Source organism: Eretmochelys imbricata, chromosome 1 (assembly GCF_965152235.1).
Source record: "Eretmochelys imbricata isolate rEreImb1 chromosome 1, rEreImb1.hap1, whole genome shotgun sequence".
Classification (NCBI taxonomy): Eukaryota; Metazoa; Chordata; order Testudines; family Cheloniidae; genus Eretmochelys; species Eretmochelys imbricata.
Genome location: NC_135572.1, coordinates 346,987,524 through 347,001,279, shown reverse-complemented (window position 1 = coordinate 347,001,279; position 13,756 = coordinate 346,987,524). Strand labels below are relative to the sequence as shown.

Below are 13,756 nucleotides of genomic sequence, written 5' to 3'. Positions count from 1 at the left end.
CTCCTCCTCTTGTAGGGCATTTTTTTCAAATATAGGCAGTAATTTGGAAGAATTAGGCATAATTCTATATTCTTGATTTCTACTACAAAAAGGTGTCATACATTGTATGGTGGTACTAGGGACACACCAAGAAGGAGAGAACCACTGAGGACCAGATTTCCTGCAAGGTACAATTCCAGTGACTTCAAAAGAGTTTAGTGAAATTCCATTGGGGACTAATTCAGTTCTTTATCTTAAGTAGAAAGAATAAGATGCAGTTTTACTCAATATAATTTCTACAGAAATAAGCAATACATTTGCAGATCATTCTGATCAGCAGAATGTTATCAGGTCCTCTGGATTAAAGAATATTCTCCAAAGTTCAAATAAAACTTCCACACCATTTCTCAAGAGGCCCTAGCAGATGTATCCATGTACACCCATTCTTGCAACTAGAAATTAGATTGTTCTATTCATGGATCTGCATTCTGTACTTAATGGTAGCATTTATTTTTAACTCTGCCGCTGTTGCCTTTTCTCTCCATCTTCTAACCCTGTGTTTGGGTTTCAGTAGCTCCCAAGTGCCACTGCTAAGCTCAACAAGAGCCACCCACGGATTAGCAGTGAAACAAACCCAGATATAAGCTACCTTTTAGCTTATAAAGTTTGTAAACTCCAAACTCGATGTGGTGATGCTGAAGTAATGCCTGTCCCAGGATGGATTGTAGGTGGCAGGCAGCACAGAGTTCTTGGTTTAAATATCGCCCACAGTCTTCTGCCAGCCATGCACTAGTAGATGTTCTTTGCTATTTGATGAAAATTGATTTGGGTTTATTCAAGTGTTTGTACAGTTTGTGTGGGCCAGTCACCCAGTCGTATTTTGGAGCATACAGAGCAGAAAGTTGTGATAGCTGCATAATACGTGGAAGGAAAAGCAGGTTATTATACAGTGTAATACACTGAATCATATTAATCCACAGATGCGGAAAAAAAGGGAATTAACTTTGCACCTATAGTCATTCTCCAAACTGGCCAGCCATGAAGCTCTGGCCCACTGTGCAACCAGGGCAAAGAGACCAGCTGTGATTGGCCAGTTCTGCTGATCAGTTAGAAGTGCTTTGAAATATATTACTCAGAGAGTTCCTGCAAGACGATGAGGAAGGGATTGGTGCATTTGGCTGCATAGCAACACCACAGTTCATTCATTCCCTTCAGAGTAAAGGCTGAATTTCTAATCAAGCTGCTGCTGAATGAACCTTCTAACAGGAGCGGGGTAAGGTTTCTGAACAAGTTAAAGGGTTTCATTCAGACTGGTTTATCAGTCTTTAAAAAGTGATTGTGAATACCATTACTTACTGTCTACCTCTAGTGTTTCTCAAGCATGCCACTGAAAGCTAGATAGCATTCTGCAGGTTTAGCAGTAATCTGAATGCAACAGATACATACCTCCAAACTACAGATGTTGAAAAGACTCAAAATCCAAAGGTGCCGTATGTTGCTAGTAATTGAAAGCAGGTGCCCTGAAGGAAGTAGAGATTCTATTTCACTTTGTGAAGTATCCAGTGGCAGTGCAGGCAAAAATTACTTTCAAAAGCTTCATTTGTTAGGGCTAGATATAGCAGATTAAAACTGCTTTTACCGTCTATATCACAGTAGCCCTATGAGGGCTGATCAAGGCTCCATTTTGTCGATGGGAAAACTGTAAGGAAAAAGCAATAGAGACAGTCCCTGCATAAAGAGCTTAAAACCCAGGTTAATGACAAGATCCAATGGGGTATGAAGAATATGGAGCAGAGGAGAAGGTAACAATAGTGGGTGTAGATTTGAACCCTGATCCTAGTAGAGTCCTGCTCCTCCAATACTTTGGATTTGTTCCTGCTGGACAAACTTCCACTTGTCCCTCCCTCCTAACTCCACTATAATGGACACTTATTTTTCTCCCATTCCTAAGTACTCTCTCTTCCACTACCAACTGTTGTTATTGAGAGAGCCTAACCCAACTGGTGGACTACTGACCATTAGCAACCAGCAGTGTGGTGTGCTGCTGACAGAGCCTAGTCCTCGTCATTGGGCAGGATTGAACCTGGGGCTTCTGGAGCTAAATGCGTGAGCTCAAAGCCACATGGCTCTTAGCTAAGGCTATAGCAGACTCATCAATCTCTAGGGTTAGGTGCCACTAGAGGGGGACAGAGTGCAACACTTATCAGACATGGGTTACGCTACCACATTCCATGTTGCCTTGACTTCCCTGTTTGGATCCCAAGGATTCCAGCATCTGGCCCTGGAATTGCGTTCATCTTGATAATGAGTAAAAGCTTCATAAGTGGTCTTTATGCATTGCTGCTGTTGGATTTTTAGGAGGGCATGGTAGGGATGTGTTTGGTTTTTAATAAACTGGTGTTAGGAATGTAGGATTTGTCACACCAATGTATCAGCAAGATGGAGAGGCATGGGAAATGTGTTGGGACTCCGGTCAGGTATATAGTTATACCACCAAATTGGGGTCAGCCCGTTCATTCAGTCTAGTCTCTGTCGTATGGCTGTAGCAAAGTATTTGAGACTTCATAAAATGGTCCCCAGCCAATTTTGTAGGGCTGGAGGTTGGAGAAGCTGGAATTCTATTTTGGTCTCTGTCACAATTAGCTTACATCGTGAATCATAATAGCTAATTCTCAGCAGACACAGGCATTAGAAACATTCTTGGTTATAACGTTTTCCATCCCTTTAATCCCTTGCAGTAGATAGTGTCTAATGGAATTTCACCATATCACCAGTGCAATTCTGGTCCTGCCCCACCGAAAACACCTAAACCTAAACCAAATTCAGAAAGTGCTGATCATCTTATAGTCACTAGACTCAAAGGTTAAAGCCCTCTATGTTCAGTCCTACAGAATTACTTTTTAAAAGCCTAGTGTGCTTTATATATGCAGGGGTGTCTGGGTTAACAACAAATTCGTTCTCTTACATATATAGTTGCAGTCAATATTTTCCAAAAAATATAACTTTTCCCATCGTTCAGCTAACACCATCTGTCAGAAAGAGAGAACCTTTCTTTCACTATTTTACATTCTGAACACGGAGCATAGATTTTTCTGGGGAAAACCGAGATTTATTTGAATGCTTTTTAATCAGTAGCCCAAGATTTTCAAAATAAGATGCATAAAGTTAGGCCCCTGAAACCACATTTAGGCATCTAAAGAAAAGGGCTGATTTTCAGCAGGAGCTGCTGAATGCTCATCAATTCTGAAAACCAACCCCCTTATTTAAGTGCTGCAGGTGCTTAACTTTGGCCAAGATTTTAAAAAATAGCTGTCTAATAGCTATTACATTTGCTGTTTTTGTTTCCACCATCTCTCAAAATGGAAAGAGCACATCCCAAGCCTTCTTTTATACTTAAGAAACATAAAAGAAGACTCTGTCTCTTCCATAAAGAGCTTTCAATATAAGGTTTTAAAATATTTAGTCCTGGTTGTACCATTGGTATGTAGTAAAGCTATATGTAGAAGCTAAAGATAAGACAAATCATAAGCTAAAGATAGGACAAATCATGGTGTAGTGGTTAGAGTAGAGGGCTGGAAGTAAGGAATCTGGGGAATTCCCAGCTCTGCTACTGGCGTGCTTTGTGACCTTGGTCAAGACACTTGATCTCCCAGTGCTTCAATTTTCACATCTGTATAATGTGAATAATACCTTACAAGGGTACTGAGAACCTACATTTCTTCACATTTATAAATTGCTTGGGATTCACTGGTGGAAGGCACTATAAAAATACAAAGTATAAGTGTTACATTTTTTCTTAAAATTGTAATTTTTTGGTATACACAGCATAAAAGTATTGAACAAAAGCTGAAATTAGTAACAGTTGTCTGTGAATTATGATGTTTCATGTAAACATTTGTAGGCGCACATCTCTAGAAGGCATATAAACAGTTCTAGTTAATCTTACAAATAATTTCCTCCTATTTTAATGTGAACTGCAAAGGGAGAAAAAAGCTTTCAATTTTTATGGTTTGTAAATATTTGTATAAAGATTGAGCTGCATATGTATTCCCTCTGCACATGTTGGCTGGCTATACCCTCTGTGTATAAAGATTTTTTTTTTTTACAAGTTAATACAATTTACTAGTGTGAAGAACTAAATTATGATTTTATTAAACACTGTTGAACAATCAGCAGCTTTCAATAGGTGCCATATAGCAGTATAGTCACACTATGGCAACTCTGTTGCCTACTTAACAGCAACCGCTGTATGCACAAACAGGCAACAAATGACCAAACTCTGTTCTGCTGAGCTCTGGACAATGCAGTGAATCCCTTATACTGTGTGTGTGTATTCCGAAATTTCGAAAATCATAAAGAAGTTTCTCTGAATTAAGGCCCTGATTCTGTAGTTGGAAGCATGTAGGTGGACTCTTGCACCGGTGCTTAGTGCTCTCCAAGCAGGCACCCATGTAGATCCATTTGCACAGTCAAGGTGTATTTTTTTTTTTTCCAAAGTGCTCCTCAAGGCTTTGGTTATCGAACTCCCAGTGAAGTCCAGTGAGGGTTGGGCAGCCAAAGCCCGCTGAGAAAAAGTAATGGAAAGAATCGTAAAATTAAGTGCTTTGTCCAATCTAAAGCGTTTTAAACCGTGGGTTTTCCCCAACTTCCCCTGGGAGGTAATTCCAGTCAGAGGGCTTGTCTTCACTGCAACAGCTAGCTCGAGTTAGCGTATTTGAGATACTGCAGTCAAGCTAGCCTCGTGAAAACAACCTCACTTCAGAACAACACTGAGTTATTTCATTAGTAGAAGAGCGATTGGATTAGCAGAGTTACTGTTCCTGAGTCGTCATAATGGGAGCTGTCGCACCCTCACTGCATTAGTAGCTGGAGCATCAGCTTCACTGAAGTCTCAGCTGACCCCCACCAGAGTATGTCTTCACTGCAGCTGGGACCGTGCCTCCCAGCTCAGGTAGACAGGGACGCTAGCTACGCTCGAGCTACAGCACTGAAACTAGTATCGGCTGGGGCTAGCCCACGAGCTTGGGCAGCTAGTCCTAGCCGCTGCCGGCGCCGCTATGGCCATGCTGCTGTTTTTGGCACAGTCGCTCAAACAGAGTTAACGCGATTTTGTCGCTTCCAGCTGGAGTGTGGACAGACCCTAATAGGCCAGCTAGCTCAAGCTTAAAGAACCACTTAACACAAGCTAGAGACTTGTGTGTGGGGACAGGAGCGGAGTTGGGGTAAAGCTTGAGTTATAACTTGAATTAACTGTGCTGTGAAGGCATTTCCTTATAAATCTCACTGTTAGGATTTTTTCCCCCGACACCCAGTGTCTGGCACCGATCTTGCATCAGGTTCTTCTAGTCTAATCCATTGAAATCAAAGAGACTCCAGGCAAGTACAAGGTTGTGCTAATGGATCCCAGAGCAGGATTAGGGTTTATTTTCCTGTATTTAATTTTCTCCCAGTATACCATTTTGTATTTATTCTTAGGTACCCCAAAAACCTTTCCACCTGCAGTTTAGCAGGTCTGGCTTTCTGCCGGAGGATATTTATTTTTGTTCCAGGTTTGAGGCTAATGACAAAAGGTATTCTGGAGAAAAAATTGGGAAAATGAATTTTCTCATTTTGGAAAGTTGTGTGTCCAAAAATGTGTGGTTTAGCCTCACATTTCCGAAACAGTGGCTCATTTCCATGGAACATAACAAAAATTAAAATTGTAACAGGGAAAAGTTCCCATGTCTACACCATACAGAAACATAAAAATTAGGTATAACTATAGTATATCTATTGTGTTCTGACAGAAGCACGTGCTGAGTCAGATAGTGAATGAATATGAGGAGACAGAGTGAGTTGAATAGCAGATAAGAGAGGGAATGTGGCCATTCATGAACATCATGAGAGCTCTACTGAGTTGAGCTGCATTAGTCTATCACCTATATAGTATGGAAAGGAATGTGCAAGATTCATAGGCCCATCCCAAACCATTTTTTCATATTTATTTTCTTATTAGCATGAATCACACAATTAGCAGAGAAACACGGACAGATAACCATTCTGTGGAGGAGGAGATGAAGGAAAAACAATACAAGAATTTAGACTGCCTTGGACTGGCATGAATTTCTCTGCTGACACAAATGAACTCATCTCTAAGGTGCCACAAGTACTCCTTTTCTTTTTGCGAATACAGACTAACACGGCTGTTACTCTGAAACCTGTCATATGGTTCAATGAGCAGTACTTTACACATTCCTATCTAATTTTGCCAGACTTGTCCCATTCAGTGGGGGAACAAGTATTTGGACAGTCAAAAGAGAGAGGAGATTATGAAATATTTGGGCACCAACGTTGAGAAAATCCAAATGTGTTGAATTTCCTTCTCCTTGACTTCATTGATGAATGGTTTGGAGTGCTCTTTTGAAGTTTGGGGATTAGTTTCAGAGTTATTTATTATGAATATCTGAACTTCTGAGAAGTGCATCTTATTTAAAAAATGGATAGAATTCAGGCTTTAGTAAATTTCTCCAGCTGGCTTTCGGTAACCAAACCTATATAGTTTGTGAGTTTTGGAGGTGAACTGGCTGGGCTGAAAAACCTTGCAGAGTTTGTAGGTTCCAGGAGTTGACCTACTCAACATCTGAAATTATAAACTCTTCCAGGAACTGTCCCTCAAGCTGCTTGGAGTGAAAATGGTTCCCTACTACAGGCCCAGATGGCACCAATCTGTTTCTCTCTCTGAGCATTCCCCTGACTGAGACAAAACTTTGCAATTTGTGAATGACTGTTATGGAGCTTAGGAGTTCCCACCATGAACCCCTCAAAGCCCTATGCCTACTGCTGCAGAGCTTCTAAACTGCATAGAGACTGTTGCATACTTTCTTAGCTGCTTTAGAGGTTTGAAGCTTCATAGCTACTGCTGTGAGTCTTAAAAGCTCTGGAGTCACTGCTACTTTACAGGTAAGTACTTAAATGTCTTTATTTGTTACTTTAAATATATTACTTTATGTATCTGAGCTTTCGGGACTTTATATCCTTAATATAGACTATGAGGTGCCACAGGACTCTTTGCCGCTTTTACAGATCCAGACTAACATGACTATCCTTAATATGTTTTATCAGCTGATAAAGGAAAATTCTTCTTGCCTTTTCTATATGTCTATAGTATGGTCTTCGAGAGGACTGTATCATGTTTCAACCTACATAGAGCCTTCCATTCTGTTTCAAACACAGAATCTAAGGCCCATCTTGCCAGGATGTTCAGGGAATTGAGCTTTGTGGTTTATATGTTGAGGACAGGTATTTAAAATGTTGATCGGCAATCTCTATCCAGAGCAGCGGTTCTCAAACTTTAGAAACTCAATAACCCTCATTTTGATTTTAAAAAGTTCAGAGACCCCCCCCAAGTGCCCCTGCTTCCCGCAGCTCCCATTGGCCGGGAATGGCGAACCGTGACCACTGGGAGCTGCAGGGGGCCGTGCCTGGAGACGGTCAATGTAAACAAAATGTCTTGCGGCCTGCCAACGGATTACCCTGATGGGCTGCCTGCTGAAAGAAGGTTGTCGACCCCTGGCGTATGGGGATGAAGTCCCAGTCCTTATCCTCTAACTCTGGGTGGTTCACAATTTAAAGTCTATCTTTGGAATTTTAAGGACGTGAACCTCAGAGCATAAAAATTAGATTGGATTGTGGCGGAGGACAAGAGGATAGTTGTAATGTTAATATTGGAACAAAAAGTAAGTATTTCCAGATTTTCTGATGTTTAAAATTTTTATAGCATGTCAGCATTCCAATTTATCTATTTTCAAATGTTGTTTTTTTAAAATGAGTTGAAGTTTTATCTGATACTGCTGATAGTAAATAATTAATGGAACTTTATTTACTGTTTTATCTTAATAAAGCTAAGTATTTGTGCTTTGAAGACATTGAAACAGGGAAATGCTTTATAAAAAAATATACTGTCAGATACAGATACATATGGCCGTGTTTGTGAACTTGAACAATTCTTGCCTTTTGGGTTGGATGGCTTCTATCACATGCCCTTTCAAATATTAGCTACCATACTGCAGGTCACAATTGGAGTGGCCTCACCTCATTTTAATGTATAGTGTTACACAACCGGTGCCCAACAACTCTTGGAGTGAGACCTGTCTTATTTTAAGGCTACTTTGCTTCGGTTTACATTTTTCTAGGCAGACATGGACGACTTCCAAATTGGTAACACTGATATCTGAAAATAAGTGCGGTTGTCTTTATGTCATGTCAGATTTTGCTCTCCATTGGGCATCTCATGTTAATGCAGTGTATATTGTGATATGAATTACTATGATGCAAAGAGTAATACTTGATAAGGAAACAGGAAAATTGTTTGCAGACCATACAGGCCCTATCAATTTGTGTAGCAGCCATCCAAACACAAACTTATGTCAAAGCAAAGCAGTGTAACACCCAAAGGCAAAAAAGAAATGCACCAGTGTTCACAAATGCCTTCAGAACATGGATTCTATTAAAATAAAAAATCTATCAGTACTTTACGTATCTGGTTGAATGGCCTTTTAACAGCTGGGAGCATACTGTTGTATTCTTTTTGCATTTTTCTAGTATTTCTTATTTCCTGCATAATATGGAGAGAGAAATTCAATCAAATTATTAGTTATGAATGACACTCCAGTGTTTAGGAAGTTCATCTCATATAGGCACTCCAAAATTTCAGTGCATATCCAAATTCTGAAGGAACAGCATGACAAACTGCATAGTTCAAATCCATGACAAGCTGCAGACCCACTGTAGATCAAACTTCTGCAGAACTCTCCTGCGTTTGATTGGCTAAATAACAAAAACTGGCTTCCTTAACAGATTTTCAGTATTTCCAGTTCTTCTGTTCAGTGTGGGTACAAGCCCATCTTCCTCACTTTTGGGTTCTGCTGTGGGCTGGAACGCCTGAGTGCAGAGGATCATGAAAGAAAAAATTTAACCAAAGATTTAGAATCCTTTAAAACAGGTTTTGTTCCAGACATGAGTGAAGGTTAAAGATGTTTACTGCCTCCTTTATAATAGGCTTGCATATATCTACAAACTAGTATTTTGTATGTTAACAGGCATTCCTTCTAGATTTCAGTTCCAGCAAATATGAATGTCCTACCCTCTTGCTTTTATTCTCTTAGAACATATTAGTCTATTTTCCCCAAGGCTCCCTGACATCTTTTAATTTAGTATAAGACAGTATAACACATCGCTCTAGATCCACATATGGCTCTGTTCTTTGTGGACCAACTTATGGCATCTGGGGCATCCAAAAATCTAAAGGGTCTTTCTCCGGTCTTCATGAGGCTCTAGTAAGCAGCCTTGAGTAAAGAGATGGGATCCTTTCACCCCTGCAATCTTCAAAGTAGCTAGGAAGTGAGGAGAGGTGGAAAGGAGAGATGGAGAAGGATGCATTCTCTCCTTCCCCACAAATCAGGAGAAGTGATGAGAGAAGAATGAGAGATGTGTCCTCCATCTTCCCAATAGTCAGAAGGTGGGAAGAAGGGGAAGAGGAAATACACCCTATTATTCCCTCCCAGGGAATCACAAGATGCTCATGTCCTGATGTTGATGTGATATTTGCTTGGTATTGCATGATGGTGAGCTCTGATGCTACCGTCTCACACAACAAGCATCACAACGTGTTGTCAAAACTTTAATTATTTTGTAGCTCTCTGCTACGGCATCTGGCCAGCTCTGCCAGAGTGAGTACTACAGATTTAAGATATGGTCAAAGTAGGCAATATAGGCGACATTTTGTTCTCTGTCCAAACTCCTTTTGATAGTTTCGACAAGGCTCTTTGATGTACTCTGGGAGTTTTTGGGTAGTCTTACTTCTCTGTATGAAGAAGGTCCAGGAAGAGTTTCTTGGTTTATTAAACACATTTTTCTGCATTGCACCTATTTGTCAATGCTTTCAAGCTGTACCTAGTGCTGAAGCCTTAAAATGCCATGTACCATGCTGAACATATCCTAGCCTGCAGGATGAATTCCACTGCATCATTACAAATTCCTGGAAAAGGAAAGGGGAATTTTAGGTGCCAGGACTGTAAATCCCTCCCCAAACAGTACAGCTTTGAGAAGGGGAGCTCCATGTTAGGATGGTATCGTTGAATGTCGCTCCAGTATTACAATCAAGGCACTGCTGTTTAATGCTGTTTCTGAACTATATTAGTATTGCATTACACCGATTCAGTGCCTGTGCCAATATGTGGCATCAGAAAAAAGTGCTTGGGAATTGGGAGTGGATTTCCACACATAAGCATGTAAATATGTCCGTTGCTCCTTCACGCCTTCCGAATTGCCAGTGAGCGTGAAAGAACTGTGCATAGTTCTGTGCTTATGAATAGGATCTCCCATACGTTCCATGTGAGTGGGTTTACTAGTCCTAAAATATCCACATCATGGTATCGGAAGGGGGAAACCAACACAATAGTTCTTATTCAAGAGTAACTCTACAGACATTACCGCACGCTAGAATGCATGGGCTACATAGCCAATCTGCATGTCTAAATTGATTTGTCATTAAGTTGGGTTAGCATTACTTACATAACTTGGATTTAAGATTTGGTGCCGGGGATAGTTAAGAGGCAGCATTGATATCTTCCTTTTTTTAAAAAAAAAAAAATTATATTTACAGTCCTGGCACCTAAAATTCCCCTTTCCTTTTCCAGGAATTTGTAATGATGCAGTGGAATTCATCCTGCAGGTTAGGATATGTTCAGCATGGTACATGGCATTTTAAGGCTTCAGCACTAGGTACAGCTTGAAAGCATTGACAAATAGGTGCAATGCAGAAAAATGTGTTTAATAAACCAAGAAACTCTTCCTGGACCTTCTTCATACAGAGAAGACTACCCAAAAACTCCCAGAGTACATCAATTCCTGAGTACATAGCTTCATCCTAATCTGTCTAGCAATGGGGTCACAGGTCACAATGACTTTCCTGTTCATACCACTGAATCTGTTGACAGCTGACACCTCAGTGGGAAAATAAGAATGTGAACTGATGAAAGCCATTATCATTTTGACAGATGCACATTATAGTGGCCTCTTTGGCAGGTTTAGAAGCACATACAAAGCTCACGTGTGTCTAAAAAAACGTATTTACACTGCAGCTTTTGGAAGCAAAAACTTCCTTTTTGAAATTCACCCAAATATTAGGTTAACTGGACAAAAAATTAGATGGGCCATAGTCAGACTTGGGTTTTAAATAACACACAGGTTGTAGTGCAAACTGCCAACGGTCCGGAAGTTCATAGTTGAGCCTGTCACTGTGTCTAGAATGTGCATGATTATCTCTTTGTGACATACACTGTGGGCACAAAGTAATCCCTTTGTTTACTTCCAGCATTTAAAAAATGGTAACATAGAATAAAAAGGAGTCGTCTGTGGGCAAGGCGTGATAGGAAGTTTCAGGTTTGGCAATCTCTGCTTCCTTGTTAGAGCTCCTGGAAAGCTGGGCAAGGACCTGATAGATATAGGGAAAAACACAAACACTGGTTGGCTGTAGCTGAATGTTGTAATTTATATTGCGGTCTGGGCTTAAGGGGGCCTCTGAGGCACTTCACAATGTCTCCTCCCTGATTTCTGTGAATCTGTTACACTGCTAAGCACAGCCCCTGCTTTCCAAAACCATAGAATTTAGGATTGGGAAGCGAAGTCCATGAGTGAGCATGATTAGGAAATCCCAGGAGTGACTTTGGAGTCCATGAATCTATAATGAAATGTGAATTTGAAAGGGTCTGATCCCTGCAAGCCACCGAGAACTAATAAGAGAGGCTCATCACCTCGTATTATTGGACCCAAAATTAGTGACTTCCATTGACAGGCAAGTTCATCACAAACTTGCCAGCTGTGAAATCTCACAGTTTATGAAGATGCCTTTTATAAGGCACAGTTTCAAATATTTAGTAGCAACACAGTAGCCTCGTTCTCCATTTGCAATTAATACACGTCTTTGTTTGCATTTGTTATAGGACTTTTGACAGTGCCAACACAACAAGAAAAACGAACAAACCTGAGTAATAAATCTCTAGGGACATTCAGCAAGTGCCACAGGGCTCATTAATCTTGATTATTCCCTGTAATAGATAACTTCACAAATCATCTATTATTCCCAATCATGCACATAAAGATAATGTATATGTAATAGCTTCCTCTGTTGGGGGAAAAAACAAATAGAATTTCATTTTTAAAATATAAGTCTTGACAAATACAAGCTAAATATTTTCTGGGAAAGGGTGGAGCCCTTTATGCCTTTTCTTTGAGTTGTGGCAAAGTGGGGGAAAGAAATCTAGAGTGCAGAGACTGCTGTGGGGAGAACGTGACAACTGTTTGGTTTGGGGGGAGCATTTACATTTAAAATCTCTTTATTTTAATTAAGGAATTCATTCATTTATAGCCTAAAGTAGTTGGGATTTTCTTCCTAAGAGTTTTGGCTATGGAGACAAAGGAGTCTGCAGCTGTAGCATCTGTGCATGTTGTTTAAGGAATGTAGCCAGGGAAAAATAGAAGCCACTGAGAAATTGCCTGAATTTCAGGCAATTTAATATTTATAACTTGCACTATGGCAACTGGCTCACCCTCCACATTGTACCAGTCCTACCTCTAAAAGGGGTCACGCTTTCAAAAAGAGGCTAAGTCAACAAAGGGAGTAATGGTTGTGAGTCAAAACAGACTGCACACATCCATCAATGTTCCCCCACCTTCCCCCCATATACCAGCACATTAAAATAGATCTGCCATGAGAGAGATCAAATTTACAATAGGATTTGACTCTGTATTAGTCATTCAGTATGAGTAATAAACATACCACGAAATGCCCATAGTTGGCATCCCATGACAAACCATGCTGCAGCATACAATATCTTGGTTGTCTTTTTAAAAAAATAAATAAATAAAATAAAGTGCACTGTGTAAGCGGGAAGGAAAGATAAATAAGATCAGACCGTTTGTCCATCATGCCCAGTTTCTTTTCACGTGCATTGATGTATGCCTGATGCTTAAGAGTAAGGTGTATAATTCCTATAAAGCAATAAGTCCTATAAAGCAATAATGGTGCAGTACTCCATGCATTGGCAATAATTTCTTCCTTATACTTGTGGTGATCAGTTTATGTCTTGATGTTTGAGCTTTGATTGCCCTTGTCCTAGGCCGCAAAATCATAAATGAAATTTCATTATATATTATATATATATATATATATATAAAATAATTCCAGATGATTTAAAAACCCAGCACAGTATTTGACTCTCTGACTTGGGGACACCAAGATAGCATCTCAGGGTGTGTGGGAAGGGTTTAATACAGTGGTGCAACTGAATCATTTAAACAGAGTTTTCTTCTCCCCCCCCCCCCCCCCCCCCGTTCTGCATTTCAAGCAGTCAGGGTGGGTTTTTGGTCAAACATAATAGAAGAGAAAACAAAAGGAAAAGTGCATTAACTTTTGGAATTAAAACAGGAACAATCTAAACTTTGGACCAGCCCCCTTTTTGCACATCTTTCTTTTGTAATCAGTATTGCTGCATACATTCCTTTATGCGATACAGTGAACACCCACAGAGCACAATATTCCTTTAAGACACTACAATGCATACCTGCCTTGTCTCGCTCCACAATTTCTGCACATCTAATGCATTAACGGTATTCAAAGCATGACGTGATTGCGTGTGCAGGAGAGTGTACTTATTTGATTTGGCTTCGGCGTCCTTTTGGGGGCAATTGCATCTCAAGCGAGGATGTAAGTGAGCCCTGCTTGTCCTGTCAGGAGGTG

The 13,756-nt window shown here is 40.3% G+C and overlaps 1 protein-coding gene across 6 annotated transcripts in view; it reads left to right on the top strand.

Moving 5' to 3' along the window:
* Positions 1–13,756, top strand: part of CELF2 (CUGBP Elav-like family member 2) — a 689,087-nt gene that overhangs the window by 443,898 nt on the left and 231,433 nt on the right. The window contains exon 1 of one of the 6 annotated variants that reach the window (XM_077836736.1): positions 6,084–6,115. The exons of the other annotated variants lie outside the window; for them this stretch is intronic. Within the exon in view, the coding sequence (XP_077692862.1) occupies positions 6,099–6,115 (17 nt within the window). The 5' untranslated portion in view covers positions 6,084–6,098. Of the gene's footprint in view, positions 1–6,083; positions 6,116–13,756 lie in introns of those variants that run through there. 6 annotated transcript variants of the gene reach the window in all.